Genomic DNA, 20,872 nt, shown 5'->3' on the forward strand with positions numbered 1-20,872 from the left:
CTAACTCAGGTGGGCCATGGCGGGAAGTCACATCCTCGGCCTGTAGCTTCCTTGACAAAGGTCAGTCTTTACCTTAAGTGAGCCTGTCTGTTGTCTTTTTGGGTCTAAGATAACATACCCCTGGAATGTCAGAGTAATCTCTTTTTCCAGACCATCTAGGGGGCACAACCCACCACACCAGAGCAGGAAACCACATAATTTCTCATCGTTACCTTGATCCCCAAATACCATCTCTATGTGCTGTAAAATGTTATTAACTCTCCTGTACCCACCAATGTGAAAGAAGTACCTGTCTCTCCAATTTACTTTTATCCAATCCCAGTGATACCCCCTCACGCCTCCGGCTTTGCTTGCTCCTACCCCCTTAATCTACAACCAACAGATTTCATGTAACCTTCCTCCTTTGATTCTAATGTATCAAGTAAGTTGCAAAACGACCATTTTCCAGAGTATTTTCTCAATCCACTGAGACTTTGCTTCCGGGCAATTGTCATCAGTCTGGCTCCAATAAACTCATACAAGCTTTCAATTAGGCTGGATTTTTTTCATTGACATTTGTTACAGCAGCCTAACACATATGGGTGGTAATGTCCTCAGTAACTGGTTGATGAATTGCCTTTTCCAAGTGATGTAGGTGATGTTGGATCTGCCCGCAGTTTCTGAGTGTGGGCTGGGATTGTGTCTCGTGAAGCCAAAGAACGGAAACACAGACCAGAAAGAGGCAAAAAGTTTCAAAAAGAGGATAGTTTATTAGAGGCAGGAGAAGAGGAGCAGGAGGGGATCCCGAAAAGGGGTGCCCCCTGACTGAAGCAAAAGCTCTTACTTTTATACCTTCCCTTGCCTGCTTGGGGACGGGGAGCTGTTTGGAGAAGGGAACTTGTTTGAAGAAGGGAACTGGCGCCTTCTAATGAAATTCATCTACCAGGTTTGTTCTACTTGCCCATCTTAAAGGAATTAGCAAAGTAACCCTCTCTTTATGAGATCTGCTCCATTTGTCAGGCCAAAATGAATTTTATGATTAATCTCAAGGCCTTGTTACATTGTGTCCTGGAGAGAAAGAGTGATTTCAAAACCTGAAGTTTTAGGGTATGGCTGTCTTTGTTTTTTCCACCAGGGACATCCCTGTCTACCTAAGGACATGCTAATTCTCCTGTATCAGTATTTAGTTGTACAAAGAGCTTGACCTGCCTCCTTTCATTTAATACCCCGATCTTCCACACCAGGAAAATGAGGCACGGAATTTCACTACTCATTATCGGTGATAAACTTGTGGCATCCAAGCTTGCCCAATGAACAAGTCACGTCACCAGAAAATACATCCTCACATTTTAACATCTCCGCAAATTTATTTCTGCTTCTTCAAAGGTCCTATCCTGATGCTGAAACGTGCATAGGCAACATTGAAACAGGGCCCCGTTGGGACCCCCACAAAACAGACCTCTCCTCTCCCTGCCCTAGAGCTTGATCAACCCCCTCCCTGCGGTTTGGGCTTGGAATGTCCCCTGTTGCAGTTCCTGAGCTTAGGATCTCCCCCTGTCCCAGTTCCCTGCTTTAGATAATTACCCTGAAACTTATGCTTGCTTTCTAGTCCCAATGCCCCCTGTGCTTGCTGATTACAATCTTTATGGCCTAGCATTCTTTCCAGGTTACTGTCATCACTGCTCCTGGGTTGATGACCACTTTGGAGAGCCACATCGCCAGAAGGAAGGCTCCATGCAGACCCCCAGGAACCATCACGTAGCCTCTGGAGGAATGCCCAGATTTCCCCTTAAACATCCCAGGCTGGTCTGAGAATGGAAAGGCAGATTTTGGAGGTGTTAACCCACTGCCTTCTCAGACCACCGGTGCTCTGACAATAAACGCTTATTCTATGACCCAACTCCTGTGTCTATTGGCTGAGAGACGCAGGCAGCAGGAGCCCTGGATTCCTTTGGCCTCCAGTTTCGATGTCAGCTAATACTGAACAGTAAAAGGGACAAAACTGTATTTTTCCGAGTGGGGGAAAAAGGCGTTTTCACATTGCATTCAGAAAGGTTGGAGGAGGAAGAAAACTCAAAGCAACCCAACATAGAGGAGACAGAAGAAGATAAGGACTTCAAGACATTTTTAGACTTTGAATTACATGCTTTTCCTATCAGATTCTGGCTTGGGAGGTGGGGACAGGTTGCTAGGAGGCCATACACTACCAAGCTAGGGAGATGCAGGCAAGGAGGCTTTCAGATCTGCTTGCCCCTGCAGGAATCTCCGCCCTCCCGCGGGCCCCCCTGCCCCCCCAGTCCCAGGGTCAGACAAAGCCACCCACCTGGGGCCCCTTGTGACTAAAGCCATATTCACCTGGTGGCTTGCAATGTCTCCAACCTGAGTATCTCTGGACCCCTCCCCCAGCAGCCTGTTGTCCAGTCTCTCTCTCTGCATTCCCTCTTAACTCGTAGCACCTGGTCTCCAAATGAGAGCTATGCATTTGCCCCCAGACTGGGAACTCAGCTCTGCGGGGCCCCAAGCATCACCAAGCATTTACACGTGTGAAGGTGAGACAGGATAGTTAGTATGTTGGTTAGGTAGACGGGGGTCCTTGGTGGAATAAACAAACAAGTAGCCACATCCTGCAACTCCAGGCCCTGGAAAGTCTCCTTCACTCCAAGACAGTGACAGGAGAATATGCTTTGAGGCGAATAGATAATCTCAAATGCCTGTGGCTGACAAAGGATCAGATCTGATAGATAGGAATGGGTTGATTCATGAATCCCTTCAGGATGGGCAAACAGGAGAAACCTAACAGATAAATTAAATTAGAAGGCTCAATCCAGCCCCCTTCCCCAAGCTGGTGGGGAAGGAATAAAAGGAAGAGCTTTTGCTTCAGTCACTGGTCACCTCCATTCAGGACCCCTTCCCGCTCAGGAGCTGCAACCTCTTCTCCTGCCTCTAGTGAACTATCCTCTTTTAAAACTTTTTGCCTCTCCCTGGCGTGTGTCCATTCTTCAGCTTCACGAGACAGGATCCCAACCCACACCCAACAACTGCCGGCAGACCCAACATCACCTACATCATTTGAGGGCTCCCAGGAAAATAAATATTCCTACTTCCAAGGGAGCGGCGGTGTGTTGAGACAGAGGGTTTGTAAAGGAGACAGCAAATCTTCTATTTTGCGACTTGGCTCTCTGGTAGCATTTGATTAAATGAGTGTAATTTAGCTTCGGACTTTTTGAAAGCTTTCTTTTCCTTGTTGGCTCCCTTTCCGCCACAGGTTAAGGATTCTGCTTCCTTCTGCGTTTACTACCATGCAGTTTCGATGGTTTTATTTACTCTGGCCTTCCAGGCCTTGACCTGGGAGAGCTTTCTGCATCTGTATGGGGTGCACTCCAGGCTCCAACCTAAATCTGCATAACGCCTGCAGAGGTGGTGACAACCAGTTTAACCGCTTCCTGCAAGCCAAGGGACAAAGCCAAACTCAGCAGAAAAATCCCACGACGGGGCAAAGCAATGCACATGCTGCTTAGAAAATAGAAAACTGGAGTCCAGACACTGCAGCAGTTTCCGGGGGGCGCTGCCCAGCCGACCTGCCTCTCACTTTAGCACACGTTCCTCGTATCTGACTCGTGAATGCTTTCGTGACCCACGAGCGAGCAGCTACAAAAGGGGGGGGATGCGTGCAAACTTAGACCCCAGAGTCTGCAGCCCAGGCGCACACGCGCGCAGAAGCGGGACCCGCTCAGGGCGCGCACTCGGAAAAGCCCGAGGCGCGCGATTTTGCACGAGGCCCGGGACGCGCATGCGTAGAGTGGCTGGGGGGGCGCGCACGGAGGCTCCAAGCGCGCGGGCGCGAGGAGGCCCGCGGCTGCGCGTGCGCAGAGCGCCCAGGGAGGCGCGGGGAGGCCCGGAGTGCGCGTGCGCAGGCCGGGGCGCGCGCCTCCTCCCCGCCCCCACCGGGCCCAGACGGCGGCACCATGGCGGCGCCCATTCCCCAGCTGCGGCCGGTCACCCACCTCCTCTTTGACATGGACGGCCTTCTCCTGGGTGGGTAGCCTGCGTCCGCGTCCCGCGTGGGGCGTCCGGGGAGCGTGCGCGTGGGGAGCGCGGGCTCTCAGGGCCGAAGGCCGCGCTGGGGTCGTGCCCGGGACCCCCGGGCGGGCTGGGGGGCGGCGGGGCTCCGGCGTGACCCCGCTCGGGGCAGCTGCTTCCGGTGTCCGCGCCGCGCGTGGGGCAGCGTGCGTGGGGGCCGGCGCGCGTCGGTGCGGCTGGCGGGGACCCCCGCGCGGGCGGGACGTTCGCGTCAGTCGGCTGCTCCCGGCCCAGGACCGTCGCGGGCGTGGAGGAGCGCGCGCCGGGCTCGCAGCATCCTGCAGGCCAGTGGTCCTGCACCTGCCGCTTTGCAGGCGGCCGGCGGGGGCCGGAGGCTTTTGCAGCGTCCTGGCTGGCGGGGGGAGTTGCTGTCACGCAGGGGGTGGAGGCCAGGGCTGCTGCTGTGAACTTCCCGCAGTGCCCGGGACCGCCCCACATCACACACGCTGTCCAGGCCACATGTCTGCGCTGCGCTGCGGAGGTGGCGCGGCCCTGCTCGGTGGCTTGCTGCTCGGCGGCTTGCTGCTCGGCGGCCTGCTGCTCGGCGGCCTGCTGCTCGGCGGCCTGCTGCTCGGCATGACCCGGCCACCTTGGGCATCATCACCTGGGAGCCACTTGGCACCTCACCACCCGGGCTGCAGCCCACACCGGCCCGGGCGGAATCTGCAGGGTCGCCCGAGTGCCCTAAGTGCGGGAAGCACGCTGTGTCACGCTTTTGAGGGACTTTCCAGTCCTTGTATGTGCATTGAACAGCCCGATACCTTTTTTGGGGGTAGGCCCGAACTTCATCCACCAGCTGAGTTCAAGGAAAAGTTCAAAGAAGAAAACGCTCAACTGATAACTCCGGACAAACCTGTCCTGGGGCTTCCCCAATGCCCGACCTCATAGCCTCCAGAATGCTTCATAGGACTCTAAAAATGTCCCCACGCTTTACGTACACGACTGACCTGGTGGCAGTGTGCCTAGGTATTGAGTCGTCTCATCAAAAACCGTGCAAGGTCCAGGGACAATATTTGCGTTCCTGAATTAAAAACAAAAACACTGCAACTTCAGGTGAAGTTCCTTGCCTAAGGTCACACGGCTCCTAAGGAGCAGAGCTGAGACATGATTTCAGATCCATCTGGTTCTAAATATAAATGATGTGCTCATCCTACATGCTGAGTGTGACCTTGTCCCCCGCTGATCTTGTTGCTCAGTGATTCAGTAGCAATGAGCTGATTTTTTTTTTTAAAAGGCAAACACACTAAAAAAAAACGTGTCTTTGTTTATGAAGCCAGAGAGATAAACGGATGACTTCCTCAGGAAAAAAAAAATATCCCCATAGGATCAGTAATTGGAGAGAACTAGTGTATGCAGCCACTAAATCTGACGTGACTCAATTTCAAAAAGCTTCTGGGATTCATAAGTATAGTTTGTAGACATGAATTTTCCTGCTCAGGTGGTCAAGAAGTTAAATTGTCAAACTCCTTACCCTCTAATGAAAGGTCCAGAGATCCTGTTGTGAGACTCTCATGAATTTTAATGCAAACCGAGATGTCTCATTAAAATTAAATTTATTAAGCCTCTAAATGAGCTTGATGCTTCCTCTGGACTCTGGATTCCACACATAGCCATTCCCTGAAGGGATGAATGTGGCTTAAGGGGCAATACCTGCACAGGTGGTGCCCAGCCGAGGTCTCCTCTTTGATAGTTAAGGGCAAGTTTAATGGTTTAGCACCTGGCGCTGTTACTCACGCCGCGGAACTGGCCAGAAAACCAAGAATTAGTAACGTTGGGCAAGATAAGACCTGTGCCCCTCCCCCCCTTCCTGCCCATTTTCTCCTTTCCTGCCCTTGTTTTTGCAGAAAACTTTGTCAGAAATTCACCTTTGATTTTTTTGTTTTTTTGTTTTTGTTTTGCTTTAATGAGGCTACATTCCAGAATGTGCTTGTTTGTCTCATTTAATCTACCCAGTTACGCCTGCTCTAATTCTTAGCTCTATCTGTTTGTTGGCATGGCAATACAGCATCAGTTCATAGTGAGTTATTTTGCAGTTGGTCTGTTCTTCCAAATTTTGAATGCATTGCCACGGGAAGTTCTGTGTTATGGTTGCCCACGATATGCTATACATGATACTACATTCTCAGGGACGTGAAATTGAAAACAGATACTTGCATGGGAAATTCTAGTACAGGTAAAGCTGCTTTAATCAGAGGGGAATGAGCAAGTACACGGACGGAGATTTCTGCAGCAATGATGGCAAGAACTGGGAGCTGTCAAGTGGTGTTGACATGCATGGTGGTGTTAGCTGTCCCTTCAAACAGGAGAGACACTTTTGGATTCTGTCTTTGTTGGCACAAGGTAACAATCGGCTGTGATGTAGGTAATCATTGTGGCTCTCAGAGGTCACTGAGAGGGAGAAAAAGGGACTGAGTTTATTTGTGAACCAGGGCAAAGTTCTGAAGGAAGAAGAAAGACGGCGCGTATTAAACTGTATCTCAGCCCCTGGGTGGAGAAGTTATCTAGTTCCTAAGTAACTGAAATTAGGAGCACGAGGGTTGGGCCCATTCTCTTTAAAAGACCAGGAAGTGTGTTATCTAACGTGGCACTAGCAGAAACAGGACCACGTGACATTTTCTAGTAGCAACCTTAAAAAAAGCAAAGGGATGCAGAAGAAATGAACTTGCGCGGTACCTTTCTTTCTAACCTAACGTCCCAAATAATGTTATTCAGCACATACTCAGTATAAAAAGTCATACAAAGTTATACATACTCAGTATAAAAAGCTTTCTTACATTCATTGTTGGTGCCTCGTCTGTGAAATGTGTGTTTTGTGGTCACTGCACTTCTCAGCTCAGACTAGCCACCTTTTACCGGTGGCTACCGCACTGGGCAGCATGGGTTCAGAGCTGAGCACGCAACCCTTGATGTCTGCTCTTGGTAACTGGGTCAGATGGAGGGTGGATATTAAGAATATTCAGAATTAGGGATTTTGGTGTCTGTAAAATGTGTTTTCTAGGTGTCTAATACAGCCATTATTTAGAATCCTTAAAAAAGTCAGCCAAGCAAAATAAGCTTATTTTTAAAACTCTTTTAAAAATGAACAGAAAATAAGGTAGCTGTGTGAGGGGAGTAATATTTGAAATGTTGATTACAATTTACCATGTCTCCATAAATGCACACGGATGACAGGATTTTAATGGGTGACAAGTGGTCTCTACGTCACCGAGCAGAGGGCCTGTTCTCTGCCCACTCACACTCCCATACCTTCTTTGCCAAATACTGCACTTGAGAGTTTGGAAGTGCCTATTTGGGGCCCAGGGTACCCTCCCTATAAACTCCTGCAAGGACATGGATGCTGGGGCCCTCTGAGCCCAGCAGGCCACTGGTTGACTGACCCAGTTCAAAGTCATGTCCACTCAGGTCAGAATTGCTGTCTCATGCTGTCTTGCTCACCTCACCTTGGCTCATTTCTGTAGACCCTGAAACATCCGTAGAGCTGATGACAGAAATAGCATTTCCTTAGATAATATTAGTGCATGCCCTAGATTAATTTTTGGAAGAAGCAACATGCTTTGTCCTTTGACTCCATGTAAGACGTACCATATGAGGTTTAAACGTGGAGATGATGGGCTTTTTGGGGTCCACTGGTTTTATCACTTGATGTGATTGAGAGCCTTGGCACTTTCTCGGGAAGGCAGAACAGCATAAAGGTTCCCTGGGGATGCTCCTTATGCAGAGATCCCACTTGGAGGGAGACAGTCCTTCTGAGCTGTTCATTTGGGCGACCGCCCACTTTTGCCCTGTGCCCTGTGGTCTGTTTCTGGTTGTGCGGCAGGGGCAGTGGTGGTTCTGTCTGCCCAGGGAGCTAACAGCACACACGCGGGATTTGGTTCACCTTGCTCGGTGACCTTTGGTTCCTTCCACATTTATAAAGGAGGTCTGTGTGAGGCCTTTGGGCTGAGCAGAGCCACCACACTGAAGGGGCCCGGGGCGCCTGGCTTCAGCTTTCCCACTGTCCTGGAATCCAGGAGTCTTGTGTATGGAAACTGGAAAAGTGTGTGGAATGCGGCATCACCCCTAGGCGTGTAGCACAGCTGTGTTCACATGAGGGGTCCAGAAAGATCTGGTAGAGTCTGGGAAATTCCTCAGCAATAAGAGAGCCATCCATTTATGGATCCACGTGGCTAACGGGTAAGCTCAGCCCTCTTTGCTGCTGCTTTCTGGTCGACCTGAACTCTGTCAGTCTTACACCCCTTCCTGTAACCGGTTAGTGGTCTGTCATCCTCCCTCTCTGCTCCTGTTTCTAGAATGAGTGAGAAGGGAGTGACATCTCAATTGCACAGCTCTGCAGATACACGGGAGGTGTGTCTTTTGGGCCACGTGGCTGACGTATTCACGGGACTCCTGGCAGCTCACGGGCGCAGTGCCTGTGCTCGCTTTGTCCTGCCTTCCTCTGCCTCACAGTCTGCTTTTATCTGGCCTCGTGGCCACACACCCTGGGTATAGTCGTGGGGGAGCCGCCATCATGCTTTCTCGTGAACCCAGTTCTTACTTGGCTCTGATCTTCTTCCCTTTGAAAAGCTGTGTGTTGCTCAGTTTTGGTCCTTTTTGTCTTTCCGATTATTGCCTGTTTACTTTGAGACTTTTTCACGATGATAATTTAAGTATCAGCTGTGCTGTCATTTTTCATGGGTAGATGGAGACTTAATGTAGCGTTAAAGAGCAAGGGAAATAACAGCCCCAGGAAACCTCCTCCGAGAAGTACTCATTGCACAGTACATGCCCCAATGACCTGTCAGACCTCGGGATGAGATGTTTGAAAAGCGACTGTGTACACAGCCTGTAGCTGGAAGGTACAACAGTGTTCTACTAGGATGGATTGCATTTTAAAATTCAGTTCCTACAGTCAGGTGTCCGTGAATACCAGTGACTACTACATACAGCATTTGATATGTTAAAACCTTCACTTAATTCTTTTACAGTGGGAGGGGCGGCTTGGTTTTATGGTGCAGACACCTGCGGTTTAAACCTGTGGTTTAAAGTGCCTTCAGGGCGTCTCACGAGAATTTTTACGAAAATGTAACCATTGCAGCACTTGGACATTTCTGCTCAAGAAACTTTTCTCCCGTTGGCTTTGGCAAAACAATCAGATGGAAGACCGTGGTGATAGGCGATACAGGGTCCTTTTGCACTGTTTCTCATGGTTTTGCAAAAGAGATTTAATCATCTGAATAAGATGATGCAGCCCTTCTTTATAGCATTAGTGTTTATTATTAGATCAACTAAAGTAATATCCCCACTTAGTGAGCAGATGTCATTTCTGTGAAGTTGCCTGAAGGACTTCACATTTTTATCTAATTGCACCTCTAATCCTGAAGAATAAACGCAGTGCACCTGCGTTTCGTTTCTCCCGCATGGTCTGGGGCTGGAGTCGCTGTCCTGAATGTGAGGCTGTACGTGAAGACTTGTCTTCATCAGTGCCCCGGTGTGGGGTTCGTTTACAGGGACCTGCAGGCATCGTTACTTCTGTCCCGTCAGAATGAAATGGGCCTCCTGTTCCAGCTGAGGCGTCCCCTCGCCTGGGCTCCTGCGCCTGCCTACCCCAGGGATGAAGTGCTCACTCCTTTCCTTCTGAATGCTAGCTGCTGCTGCCGCCCCTGTTTGCTCCTCACCTCAGCGCAAAGCTCAGCTTGGTTCTAACAGGGACAGAAGCAGTGCCTCAACCTTGTGCATCTCTGTCCCCACCAGGAGTCAAGCTTCTGGAAAAGGCAGCTGACATGCCCCCACTCCCTCATCGCCGTGTCTGCGCTCCCCACAAGCTGCCTTCCACCAGACAGCTCACAGACAAGGGACCAGTGACTTCCTCCTGCCACCAGATACAGTGGGCCCTCTTCCTATGGTTCTAGAACTTTCTGCATCACTTGCCCCTCCCCCACTGTGTCCTTGGGACTCTGTCACCGGCTGCACCGAGCGTCCGGTCCTCTTCTCTCTCTTTGGCCTCCCCTCCTCTCTTACGTGGAGGCCCCGATACTTGGCCGTGGCTGCCTTCTCTCTCGCACTCAGCTTCCACCCGTGCTCGTGCTCTGAAGGCTCTGCGTGTGCTAAGCTCTGTTACCTGTCCCATGAGCTTCATCAGCACCTCCCAGGGCTCCGGCCCATCCTCCACGAGAGGCTCCAGGCAGCACTGAAGCAACAGGCATCTACTGTTCCTCACCCTGTCCCCTCCCGGACGTTCCAGGGACTTGCTTGGTTCTAAACGCTGCACAGCGTTTCTGTGCTGTTCCGCCTGCTTTCAGTCTCTGTCCGCAGCTGACAGCCACTGGCAGTTCTCGCAGCCCCTGACGTTTGCCCAGTGCTGTTGGGGACATTGTCCCTGCACCGTGTCCCTTACCCTCAGCAGGCTGGCAGCACCTTGTCATGACCCCTAGTGCCCACCTGCCGCTGAGGGACTGCAGGCTCCCTGAGGTGAAGCGACCACGTCCCGGGCAGTGACAGGGGCCGCCCCAGGCCCCATCCCACAGCCACTCAGGTGTCCTCAGTGCAGAAAGAGCTGGCGGCGGATGGACTGGGTTGCTCAGGCGGCTGCCAGTGCAGTCAGAGCTCGGGTCCCGCAGAGAGTGTCAGTGTCACCTGGTCCCTGAGGACGTCCCAAGGGCACGAGTGTGGGCGCAGATGCAGTCACCCTGAGCTGTGCCTGCGGCTGTCTGCGGCGGCCGGCTGTCGCGCTGGGATGCGTGGTCACACACAAACATGTGAGTCACCCTGGGTCAGCCCGCTGCCGCCCATGGACTGGTTCCCTCCTGAAAGCTGCAGCCGTATCTCAGTAGCATCTCGTTAGACCAGTTGTGCAGAGCTTGTGGGGATGACAGCAGCCTGATAACCCCAGGTCACGCAGTCCACTGGGTCGTCTGAGCAGGGCAGGTCGCCGCCCCTGGGGGCAGTTCCCGTGGCTGAGTGCTGCTGGCCTGCGGGTGGCCCTGTCTGCTGCGGAGAGTTTGTGTGGGGACAGAGCTCCCAGCTCCAAAGCAGTATAAGGAAAGCATGACAGGATGGGCCCATGAGGGCTCTCGAGGACAGAGCCGTGCAGGGTCGGGGAACGCGCTGGTACAGCCGTGAGCTGAAGCTTTTACAGCACCAGGTGCTGACACAGGTGTGTGCCGTGGCCAAACACCCCCGGTACTCCCTGGACTGCAGTCGGGGTACAGTGGGGGGCAGGAGGGTGAGTCGGGGAAGCAGACATTTACATCCCACTACATTGTCATGTATCCATTTATCTGCGGAGCTGACCCAGTTTCCTTGAGCGCCGGGAAGGGAAGAGGCCGTGGGCTGGCGGCCCAGGGAACCACCCACAGGCGAGGGCCCCTCCTGAGCGCCGGGGTGCAGCCGTCCGGCCTGCTTAGGTGCAGAAGAAGCTGCTGACGTGCTGTGTGGGGGATGTGACGAGGCAGGTGATGGACACCTAGGCACCAGGAGCCTGGCGGGGGGACGCTGCCATTGGGGTCGGTCCTGGGCACTGTTGGTGTGTGGGCAGCCAGTCAGTGCCCCGACGCGCTGTGTTTCTCAGCACAGGACCCCCAACCAGTAGACACCTGTTTGTCTGGATGGAGGGGCCGCCAGTACAGGGTGCGGTGGGAAGACCAAGCTGCGTCGCAGCCAGGAGCGCCCCACCTCCCTCCCTTCTGGCCACCGTCCGTTTTCGGTGCCGTGCCAACAGCCTGAGAGTGGGATGTAGGAGAGAAGCAGGCCTGTGGTTTGCTGTGTGCCCTGTGGTCCTTGAGTGGCGTTAGCCGTTGTTAAGGAAGTGGTGGGCTCAGGCTAATTACATCCTGGCACGGCGCTCGCATGTTCTCGCTGTCTCTAATTATGTTCAAAGCAGTGTCTGGCAGACGGGCCAAGGGCTGAGGACTCTGTCCTGTGTTCCCATGTGAGAACCGTGCTCAACGTGTCACTTCACCTGCAGGAGCTCAGAGTCCAGCTGTAATTACACTCAATTACACTTCAGAAATGGTTGCCAGTTACAGAAAAGAGGTGGTGGGGGCTTGTGCTGGGAACATATAATCTAACATTCGTGGTTACTCATGAAGTGGTCACCTTGGGCCCTTTAGTCTGCACTGTGTCCATGTCATCACACCTTTGCACCAACACTAGCGTGTAAACGAACGGCCTGAAAGGATGTAGGTGTGCGGTCCTGGATAATCGGAACGCAGGTCCCCAGACAGAATGTTATAAACAGAAGTGAGATCCACAGAGCCATGTTCATAAATCCTGCCTGTACCCGCAGTTTTGTCTGATTCTCAAATGTCCCTGCCCACTTCTTACTGAAAACCGGAATGGGTCTGGGTGCCAGCTTGGCACTGGAGCTGAGTCTGCCCAAGGTGGCCACGGCCCCTGCTCCTGTGCCTGCCCAGCTGGCGGGCAGCGCGGCTGTGGCCCTGCCCTCCTGGCGAGGCTGCCACCCGGCACCCCACGGCCCGCGGGCAGGGTGCTGCTGATGGATGGCTTCCCTTCTGAGGTCGCCGCTGTACAGCTGGGCTTTGGAAACTTAGCAGCTCCTAGCCTTACAGGTCCAAGGACGGACCTGTTCCCTCCACATTGCACTTCCTCTAACTCTGTGTACAAATCTGCTACGTTTTAGCCACCACTATTAACGGGTCATGACAGTATTTGTTCACAAATTTTTTTTCCACTTGAACGTCTTCATGCCCGTTCAGCCATATTTATAGTAGCTCGTTCAGCTACTGTAGTTTGTTCCCTGCTCATCCCTTCCCTCGACTTAATTAACAGACGGAACGTTTTTGAAGAGCCAGTGATCACTCTAAGCCTTATAAATGACATTTATAAAAACGATGAATGTCAAGTGCTCGTGACTGTTCCAATCGAGTTCCCATAATGTCCTCTGGAATCACCTTGAAAATGAGTCATTTCAGTGTGCTTTTAAAAGTTTATTTACAGTATTGTTGTCCCAAGAGGCCAGATTCAATTAAAGAGTACAAGTAATGAAATAATAAACAGCACGCCACACTTCTTCAGTGGGCTCCCTGCTCTCCTCTCGTAACCACCTCTGGGAATGTGGGAGATGACAGGGTGCCCGTCTCAGAGGGAGCACCGTTCCCCTCCCAGCCAGTGGAGGACGTTTTGCTTTTCTTAACCACGCAAGGCTCGTTCCACCTCCCTGTGGCCCTCTCTGGACCTGACAAGGATTCCACAGACGTGCGCGGTACTTGCCAGGTCTGTGCCATCCTGGACGGGCTGTGACGTGCCGTCTGATCAGGGCTGGGGGGTCTTTCACCTGCTTGTCAGAGCGACGCCCGAGGCCGTGCACCCACGGGAGTCAGACACGGAACGGGACGGGAAGCCAGCCAGTTTCTGTCTGAGGAGCTGCCTCTCCCTGGTCGCAGAGGCGGAGACCTCACGCCTGCGCTCACGCCCCATTTCCCCTAGTGCTCAGTGACAGTGAGGTGTCCTCCGACAACAGGATGGGGCTTTTCTGACGCCTTGGCTCTCAGAGCCCCTGCAGACAGTGGGTGGGGGGCGTAGTAAGTGAGCTTCACTGGGGTTGCCAGGCTCTCCCTGCTCGGCCAGGTACCCCACGTCACGCCTGAGTACCCCGGGAGGTGTCCTGTACCTGGGAGCGGGGAGCCCACTTACTGCTGCTGCATTCTTTGCAGAAATCCTGGGTGGAGCTCAAATCTGAGATGTGCGAACCCGTGGATGTTATGTAAACATACAGACTTTAGAAAAAGGGTGCTCCTCCTTCTTTCTGGGTGATTGTCTTAGTCCCTCCCCCTACAAAACAAGACACCCAAGGACAATTTTAATTGGTTGCTGAAGCCTTTGAGTAGGTGACAATCTACACCCCAGTGTTATAGATTGAAATGCATCTCCCCAAAATTGATACGTGGAAGCCCACACCCCCAGGGCCTCAGGCTGGGGCTGTATTAGGAGATGGGTCTGGAAAGAGGGGACTAAGGTAACATGAGGTCCCTAGGGTGGGCCCTGATCCAATAGGATGGTGTCCTTATCAGAAGAGGAGATGAGGACACAGACACACAGAGGGACGGCCATGTGAGGACATGGGGAGCAGACGGCCGTCGACACGCCCAGGAGAGAGGCCTCAGGGGGGACCAGCCCTGGGACAGCTGGATCTCAGACTCCAGCCTCCATGACCGGGAGAGAAAAATGTGTGTTGTGCAGGCCGCCTGATCTGTCGGACCTTGTTATGTCCGCCCTAGCAACTGATCCCCCAGGGATTTAGAATTTTTGATACTGTGGAAAGATCAAGTAATGTGAACCAACATTTCACAGATTACAAGGAAACTGTGTGGACAGTGCATGGCCAGAGCTGTACTCTGAGTGGTGAAGCCAGTAGAGTTAGCGCAGAAGTTTCTAGACTCTTACTCCTGTCATCTTTCCACAGTCGAGATTCCGGCAATCCTCTGCCCTCACCCACTGCAAAATAAGTGAACACAAACCCCCACAGCAGCTAAAGAGCATGCCTGTGACGAGCTGGCCTGTATGCTTCAGCCGGGAGCCCTGTGCACCATTGCTTTCATCTCAGCGTGTTCCCCAGGCGTCAGAATGACTTGTGTTGCTCTCCATTAAAAGTGTCTCTGGCGCTGTTTGCACGAATGCATACACTGCAGGCCGTGCATTCCAGCAGGCCTCACAGGGGATTCCGCACACCAACCCTAAAGCTGGGAATGGGGGACGACAGGAGAGGCCTCGGACAGAGGTCTGCCATGTACCGGAAGCTGTTGAAGTTGGATGGGGAAACACGGCCTTAAAACCTTCCTGCGCGTCATGGAACACAGCTGGTTTTCCTTTATCCAATAGGCAGGAGGCTATGGATTCAGCATTGAGGTTGGGGCATTCAGAAACCAACTGTTAACAGGATAGCTTAGCTACCGTACCGAGAACGGAAAAGCCCCATCCACCTAGAACTCTGTGGTGGTTTATTTATCGTACAAATCTGAGAATTTAAATTACTGACATTCAGTAAATGGAAGTGTGACGATGTGTCTGAAAACAGCGATGAGTAAGTTTTATGCGTCTGTGATTAGGACCCAGTAGTAGTAGACGGAGGCCGTGGCGTTCTTTCCCAACTCATGGGTGGCCTCAGGGATCTTGTCACACACACTTCTGTAAACTTCTGTCATTCACCTTTACTTGTTAGGGCACTTGTGCATGACAAGTCAAGAAAGGTTTATTCTGTCTTTTTTTTTTTTTTTTTTTTAATCTGCTTGAGAGTCATTGTCCAACCAGGAAAAAAGAACAACAGATGGTTGAGAAAGTTTCTGATGGTACAAGGTTTGCATTGCTGCATAACAGGTTGCCACCAGGCCAGTGGCTTAAGGCAACACAGGTGTGTGATGTGGCGGTTGTGAGGTGAGAAATCGCAGGGCAGCAGGCAGTGCGAGGCAGACAGTGGAGCTGCTGCCCTCTCTGAGGCTCAGGGAGACTCTCCCCTGCCTTTTACAGCCGCTGGAGGCTGCCTGCCTCCCTTCCTCAGAGCCCCTCCCTCATCCCGGAATCCATCAATGCTTCACCTCTCTTGCCCTTGTTTTTTTAATGTAGGCATTTATGGCCATCAGCGTCTCGTAGTCATGGCTTCCTTTGCATGCGACAGGTTTTCAGACGGTGTCTTTTCCTTTTCATCCATCCCAAAGCGTCTTCTAATTCCCCTGGAGACTTCCCCTTTGACCCTGAATGGCTGTGAGTTGTTTAATTTCCACATGGTTATGAATTTCCCACGTTTTCTCCTGATTTCTAATTTCCTTTGACTGTTGAGTGGGGAAGTACTCGGCATGAGTTCAGTCCTTTGTAAATTTACAGAGACTCGCTCTGTGGTCCCACGTGTGCTCCAGGAGATGTGTGTGAAGTGGTCCATGGCACATCTGTTAACGTCTAGTCGGATGTGTGGTGTTTCAGTAGGGAAGCATTTACAATCAAGTCTTGTATTTCCTTGGTAATGTTCAGTCCAGTTGTTCCATCCATTGGGGAAAGTGTGCCGGAAGTGCTCAGCTGCTCTTGCTGAGACATCTCCTTCTCCCCTCGGTTTTGTCAGTTTTCGTGTTATGTGTCCCGGGCCTCTGGTACTAGGTTCACACATGTTTATAATCGTTGCGTCTTCTTGATGGAATGACCTCTTCGTCACGATAACATGTTTCTGTGAAATTTCTTTGTGCTGTTTCTAGTAAACATGTTTGTCTTAAGCCTGCTCTGTGTGACACAGCAGTCTGGTTCTGTTTTGATTACTGTTTGCGTGGGACGGCTTTTCCATTCTTTTTACTTCCACCCTTTTTACATCTTTCAGTCTGAAGTGTGTTTTGTAGACAGGATATAGTTGGTTCACCTTTTTCTTGTTTTTAATCCGGTCTGCCAGTTTTTACCTTTTAATCGGGATGTTCAACCATTTACAGTGGACCCTTGGACAACTCACGGGTTGGGGCACCAACCCTCCCCCCCACAATGCAATGGAAAATACAGCCTTACTGATAACATACAGTGAATTAACACATTTCATATATTCTATGTATTATATACTCTATTCTTACAATAAAATAAGCTAAAGGAACGCTATTAAGAAAATCATAAGGAACACAAAATAACATGTACATTATTTATTGAAAAAAATCTGCACGTAAGTGGACCCACACCGTTCAAACCCACCTTGTGCAAGGTCAACTGCACAGGCAACGCCAGTGTTGATAAGCCAGGATTTCCGTATGGCGTAGTGTGGTGTGTTTCCTATGTGTCTTCTTTGTTTTCCTTTATTCCTCCATTGCTTTCTCCTTTTACATTAACTCAGTATTTTCTAGTTTACCACTTTAATTCTCTTGTCATTTCTTTTCTTATATATGCATTTTGTCACTTTCTTAGTTGTTGCTCTGAGGATTACAATTAACAACTTACAATGCTTGTTTGTGTGAGTGCCAGCTCCATTTAGTGGGACACAAAACTGCTCCTGTGTGGCACCTCCCCCCAACCCCCCCCCATCGTGCTGTTAGTGTCGTAAAGATAGTACCCTTACACGTCATGTGCCCTGATTTATAGTTACTGCTGCGTGCAGTTGTGTTTTAAATCAGGAGAAGGAAAGTTGGACAGACAAAAAGACGCGTCCTGTTTTTCATGTCCCCCAATGGACAAAGTCACCCCCCACTTACGAACCGTTGCTTTAAGGCCCTGAAAATGCAGTGTGACAGTATCACTTGTTGATGACATTTACAAGACATGTAGCGCGATTCAGAAAGATTGCCAAAGAAAATTTTAAATTGGCCGGTGGAGAATGAGCCAAAAAACAAAACTCTCGTGTGTAACAGGTATTGCATTTTTAAGTATTTCCAAACCTGGCTTGATGATATTTTCTGAAACAAGAAATAAAGTAAAAATCTATAATTCCTGGGCTGAATGCCACCTGCAAGGCAGAACTCTTTTCTGGTTTCGTGAGCTCTATTCAAATACTGAAAATTATGTCACGAAGGGAAATCCATACAAAATGGTGATGTCACTCTCGTAATAGTGTCAGGTACATGCGACCTGGGAAGAAGTGTTTTTGGAGAACGTCCTCCAGTGCGCCTTTACCCCCATTCCGTGTTGCTGGTTTAAATGGGCTGCACGCTACGTGGGTGGGCATTACGAACTGTGTGTCAACTCCCCACGTTGTGCTTTCCCAGTATCTTTTGATTTGCAAGTGGGCGGTCAGAATGCAGTCCCGAAGGTGCTGTGTGTGTGTGTGTGTGTGTGTGTGTGTGTGTGTGTGTCTCCAGATCCTCCTGGGAAAGGGGGCGCCTCCCCCAGTCCTCCTGCTGCTCAGCATACTCAGGCCCCCTGCCCAGTGAGGTCTACACAGAAGCTGCTGCGGCACCAATTGCTGATGGGCCCCAGATTCCAACATGGGGTGGGTTTGGGATAGACATGCTCTTGCGTAAAGTACCTGCTGCCTCCTTAGAGGAAGTAGGAAAGCAGTCTTTCATCAGCATCTGCACCCTCTGAGCTTCGGCTTTGAAAGATCCGCCATGTAGGAAACGCGAGAAGGGGAGCAGATAGGAAAGGGAGCCGTGAGTCATGGACGCCTGGGACTGGAACAGACTGATTTGAAAAGCCTGTGTTGTGTGTGTGTCGGAGCTGCTAAGGCATGCTTTTAAACAGGGAGCCGTATGCATTGTGAATAGCATAGAGCAGTATTACTCAGTACCCGGCTACTATCCATCTGGCCTCTTTCCTCTGCGTCATGTAACTCAGCTTGAAGGAATGAATGTACAAACATTATCTTAATGCCAGTATCTGCAGGATTTGAGACTCACTGTCCTTTGGACAACTTAACTTGAAGATCTGTAGCTTTCTTGCATTTACAAACCCAGACCAGTGACTCTTTCTCCTCCCCCATCATCATACGGCCGAGGAGAGCCCGTCACCCGGCAGACCTGCAGTGCCCTGAGCTGGACACGGAACCCGGCCCCAGCCCCTTCCCCCCCTGCTCCTACCTGCGGTCCTTTCTGTCTGAGAAGCTCCTCTGTTTCCGTGGATGTCGTGGACGGGGCAGGGAGCCAGGGTTTCTGCTCGCGCCTTAAATGATCCCTTCCAGCCCACCTGCCCCATAATTAGATGTGAGCGAGGCCCGGAGGCTGCTTTGAGCGGACGCTGTGGGCGTGGGGGCATGACTTGTGCAGCTCCATGGAGTGAGTGGACCGTCCTGTGGGCTGATGTTTCACGTGTGGGAAATCCCCTCTCAACTGGGCTTCTTACCGTCTCCAGTCCTGCAGGAGGAGTCAGTCTGTTTGGTGCAAGGTTGCCTATATTTTGAGAACTTAAAGATACAGTGTTGGTGGAGTCAGCCAGTCTCCTCTGCAACAACACAGAAGTGACTTTTTCAGAAGGAAAGCGGAGCGGTCCCAGGAAGCTGTCGTGACATTGGACGTGAGGGGTAGAGTCGAGTGCAGGCAGGTCAGTTTTAGCCTGGAATTACCTGTGATGCCATTAGCACACTCGGGGTAAGGAATGTGTCGACAACTCTGGAGTTTCCTTGGGTCCCCACCTGTCCCCCGTGATGCCCCCTCTTCCCAGCCTGTCCCAAGGTAGCTGCCAGTCCGCTTATGAAAGTGTGGATCCGTTTGCACTTGCTCCACTTTTATACGGAGTCGTGCTGTAGGTACTCCTTTTGTCTGTTTCATTGAGCAGCATTGTTTGGAAACTCATGCTGTGTGTACCAGTAGTTTTTTTTCTCCTGCTTTTTATTGCTGGTGGTTGTACCCTAGGCATATACGTACTTTTTAAGAAACTGCTAAATGATTTTCCACACTGGCTTTTCTGTTGGGTTGTGTATTAGTTTCTTATTGCTGCTGTAACAAATGATCACAAACCTAGTGCCGTCAAACGACACAAACTGATTATCTTACCGTTCTGGAGGCTGCTTGATGGGCTGCAGGGATGGTGCTGACAGAGCTGTGCTCCTTCAGGGCGCCCTCGTGGACAGGGTGTTTTCCTGCCTTCTCCAGCTTCCAGAGCCCCAGCCTTCCTGTGGCCCCACACCAGCCAACCCTGCTCCTGTCCCCCGTCTCTCCGCTCTGAGGACCCTGTGACTACGGTGGGCTCACCAGACACTCCAGGGGCATATCCCCATCTCAGGGTGCTTCACTCATTCACACCTGCGGACTCTGCTTTGCCACATAAGTTGCATGGACAGGTTCTGGACGGGAGCATCTTGGGGTGCGGGGGGCTATTGCTGCTGCGTCTACGGACCGGCTGTGTTTCTCAGCACTGCGTTGTCAAGTTCAGTTCTCTATTCTGCCTCCAAGTGGTGTGTGCGCGCGCGCGTGTGCCGTACACGTTCACTCTCGGTCTGTGGCTTGGCTCTGTTTTCTCACTGGGGTCCTTTAATTTTGACGAAAGCCCCTTCATCCATATGTTCTTCTGCTGGTCTTGTTTCTCTTGTGTGTATGAAAACTTTGTGCAACCCCCAGTCCCAAAGATGTCCTCCTGTGTTTTCCTGGGGAGGTTTTAGGCCTTCGGTTTTACATTCAGAGGTATGAACCTAAAGGTCACTCTTCATTTTCTCCTCCAGTCTACAGATGTTTCCATACAGATAGGTGGGACCCAGCAACGTGTTTTGAACCAGTTCGTTTTGAAAATGATTTTTTTAAACCTTGTGGTTACCAGGGAAAAATAATTCTTGAGCAATATCCGTGCCCATTAAATGCAGTCATTGGTAATGCCAGTTACTCATGCTAAATACCAATCAAAGGTTTTCCTTTACAAATGGTCACTCAATTAGACGATCATTATTGATCTTTCTTTTCAGATGTCCTATTTATTATTCTTTCCAGTTCACAGCAGATAGCTCAGAGCCCCGGGAAACGATACACCAGCTACTTCAGAGAGCAAGCCAGCTTCTCCTTTGCAGCAAGTATTACTGGCCTCCTAGTTTCGTACCTGTTAATGATTCATTTCAGTCTTTTCCCTTCCTGAGCTCAGGGAAGCACTGCTGCACTGCCAGGCCCATTTGTGAAGGTTGAACAGCTGCAGCAGAGGCCACGACACTTGTGTGCAGCACTGTTGGAGCACCCAGGGAATGACCGTGGACGCAGGCAGAAGCCTGGCGTGGAGCCAGGCAGGATGCAGCCGCAGAGTCTGCTGGAGCCAGACCTCCACCCTCCTCTCGCCTCCTTGCCGCTCAGGTCGGGAAACACTCCGCCCGACGAGTTTTCATGGCCAGGGGGAAAGTTCTTGGATCTCCAGGTCATTGGGGTCAGCTGAGGGAGACCTTTTAGCAGGTCTTTAGCTGAGAACCACATTCTGATTTATCTACTGGCATTTTCTGACTCACTTTTTCTGA

At 51.2% G+C, this 20,872-nt stretch overlaps 2 protein-coding genes across 4 annotated transcripts in view; one reads left to right on the forward strand and one right to left on the reverse strand.

Annotated features, from left to right (window-relative positions):
* STS (steroid sulfatase) overlaps positions 1-4,371 on the reverse strand; it is a 141,874-nt gene extending 137,503 nt beyond the window's left edge. The window contains exon 1 of one of the 3 annotated variants that reach the window (XM_081041989.1): positions 3,984-4,371. Coding sequence is in view for 1 of the 3 variants with exons in the window: in XM_081041990.1 (XP_080898116.1) it covers positions 3,984-3,997 (14 nt within the window). In the remaining 2 variants the exon portion in view is untranslated. The remainder of the gene's footprint in view (positions 1-3,983) is intronic. The other 2 variants (XM_081041990.1, XM_081041991.1) reach the window with 2 other exon arrangements.
* PUDP (pseudouridine 5'-phosphatase) overlaps positions 3,854-20,872 on the forward strand; it is an 81,158-nt gene continuing 64,139 nt past the window's right edge. Inside the window, exon 1 of the mRNA XM_081041992.1 lies at positions 3,854-4,014. Coding sequence (XP_080898118.1) covers positions 3,945-4,014 — 70 coding nt within the window. The 5' untranslated portion in view covers positions 3,854-3,944. The remainder of the gene's footprint in view (positions 4,015-20,872) is intronic.

The sequence above is a fragment of the Rhinolophus hipposideros genome (assembly GCF_964194185.1).
Source record: "Rhinolophus hipposideros genome assembly, chromosome: X".
Classification (NCBI taxonomy): Eukaryota; Metazoa; Chordata; class Mammalia; order Chiroptera; family Rhinolophidae; genus Rhinolophus; species Rhinolophus hipposideros.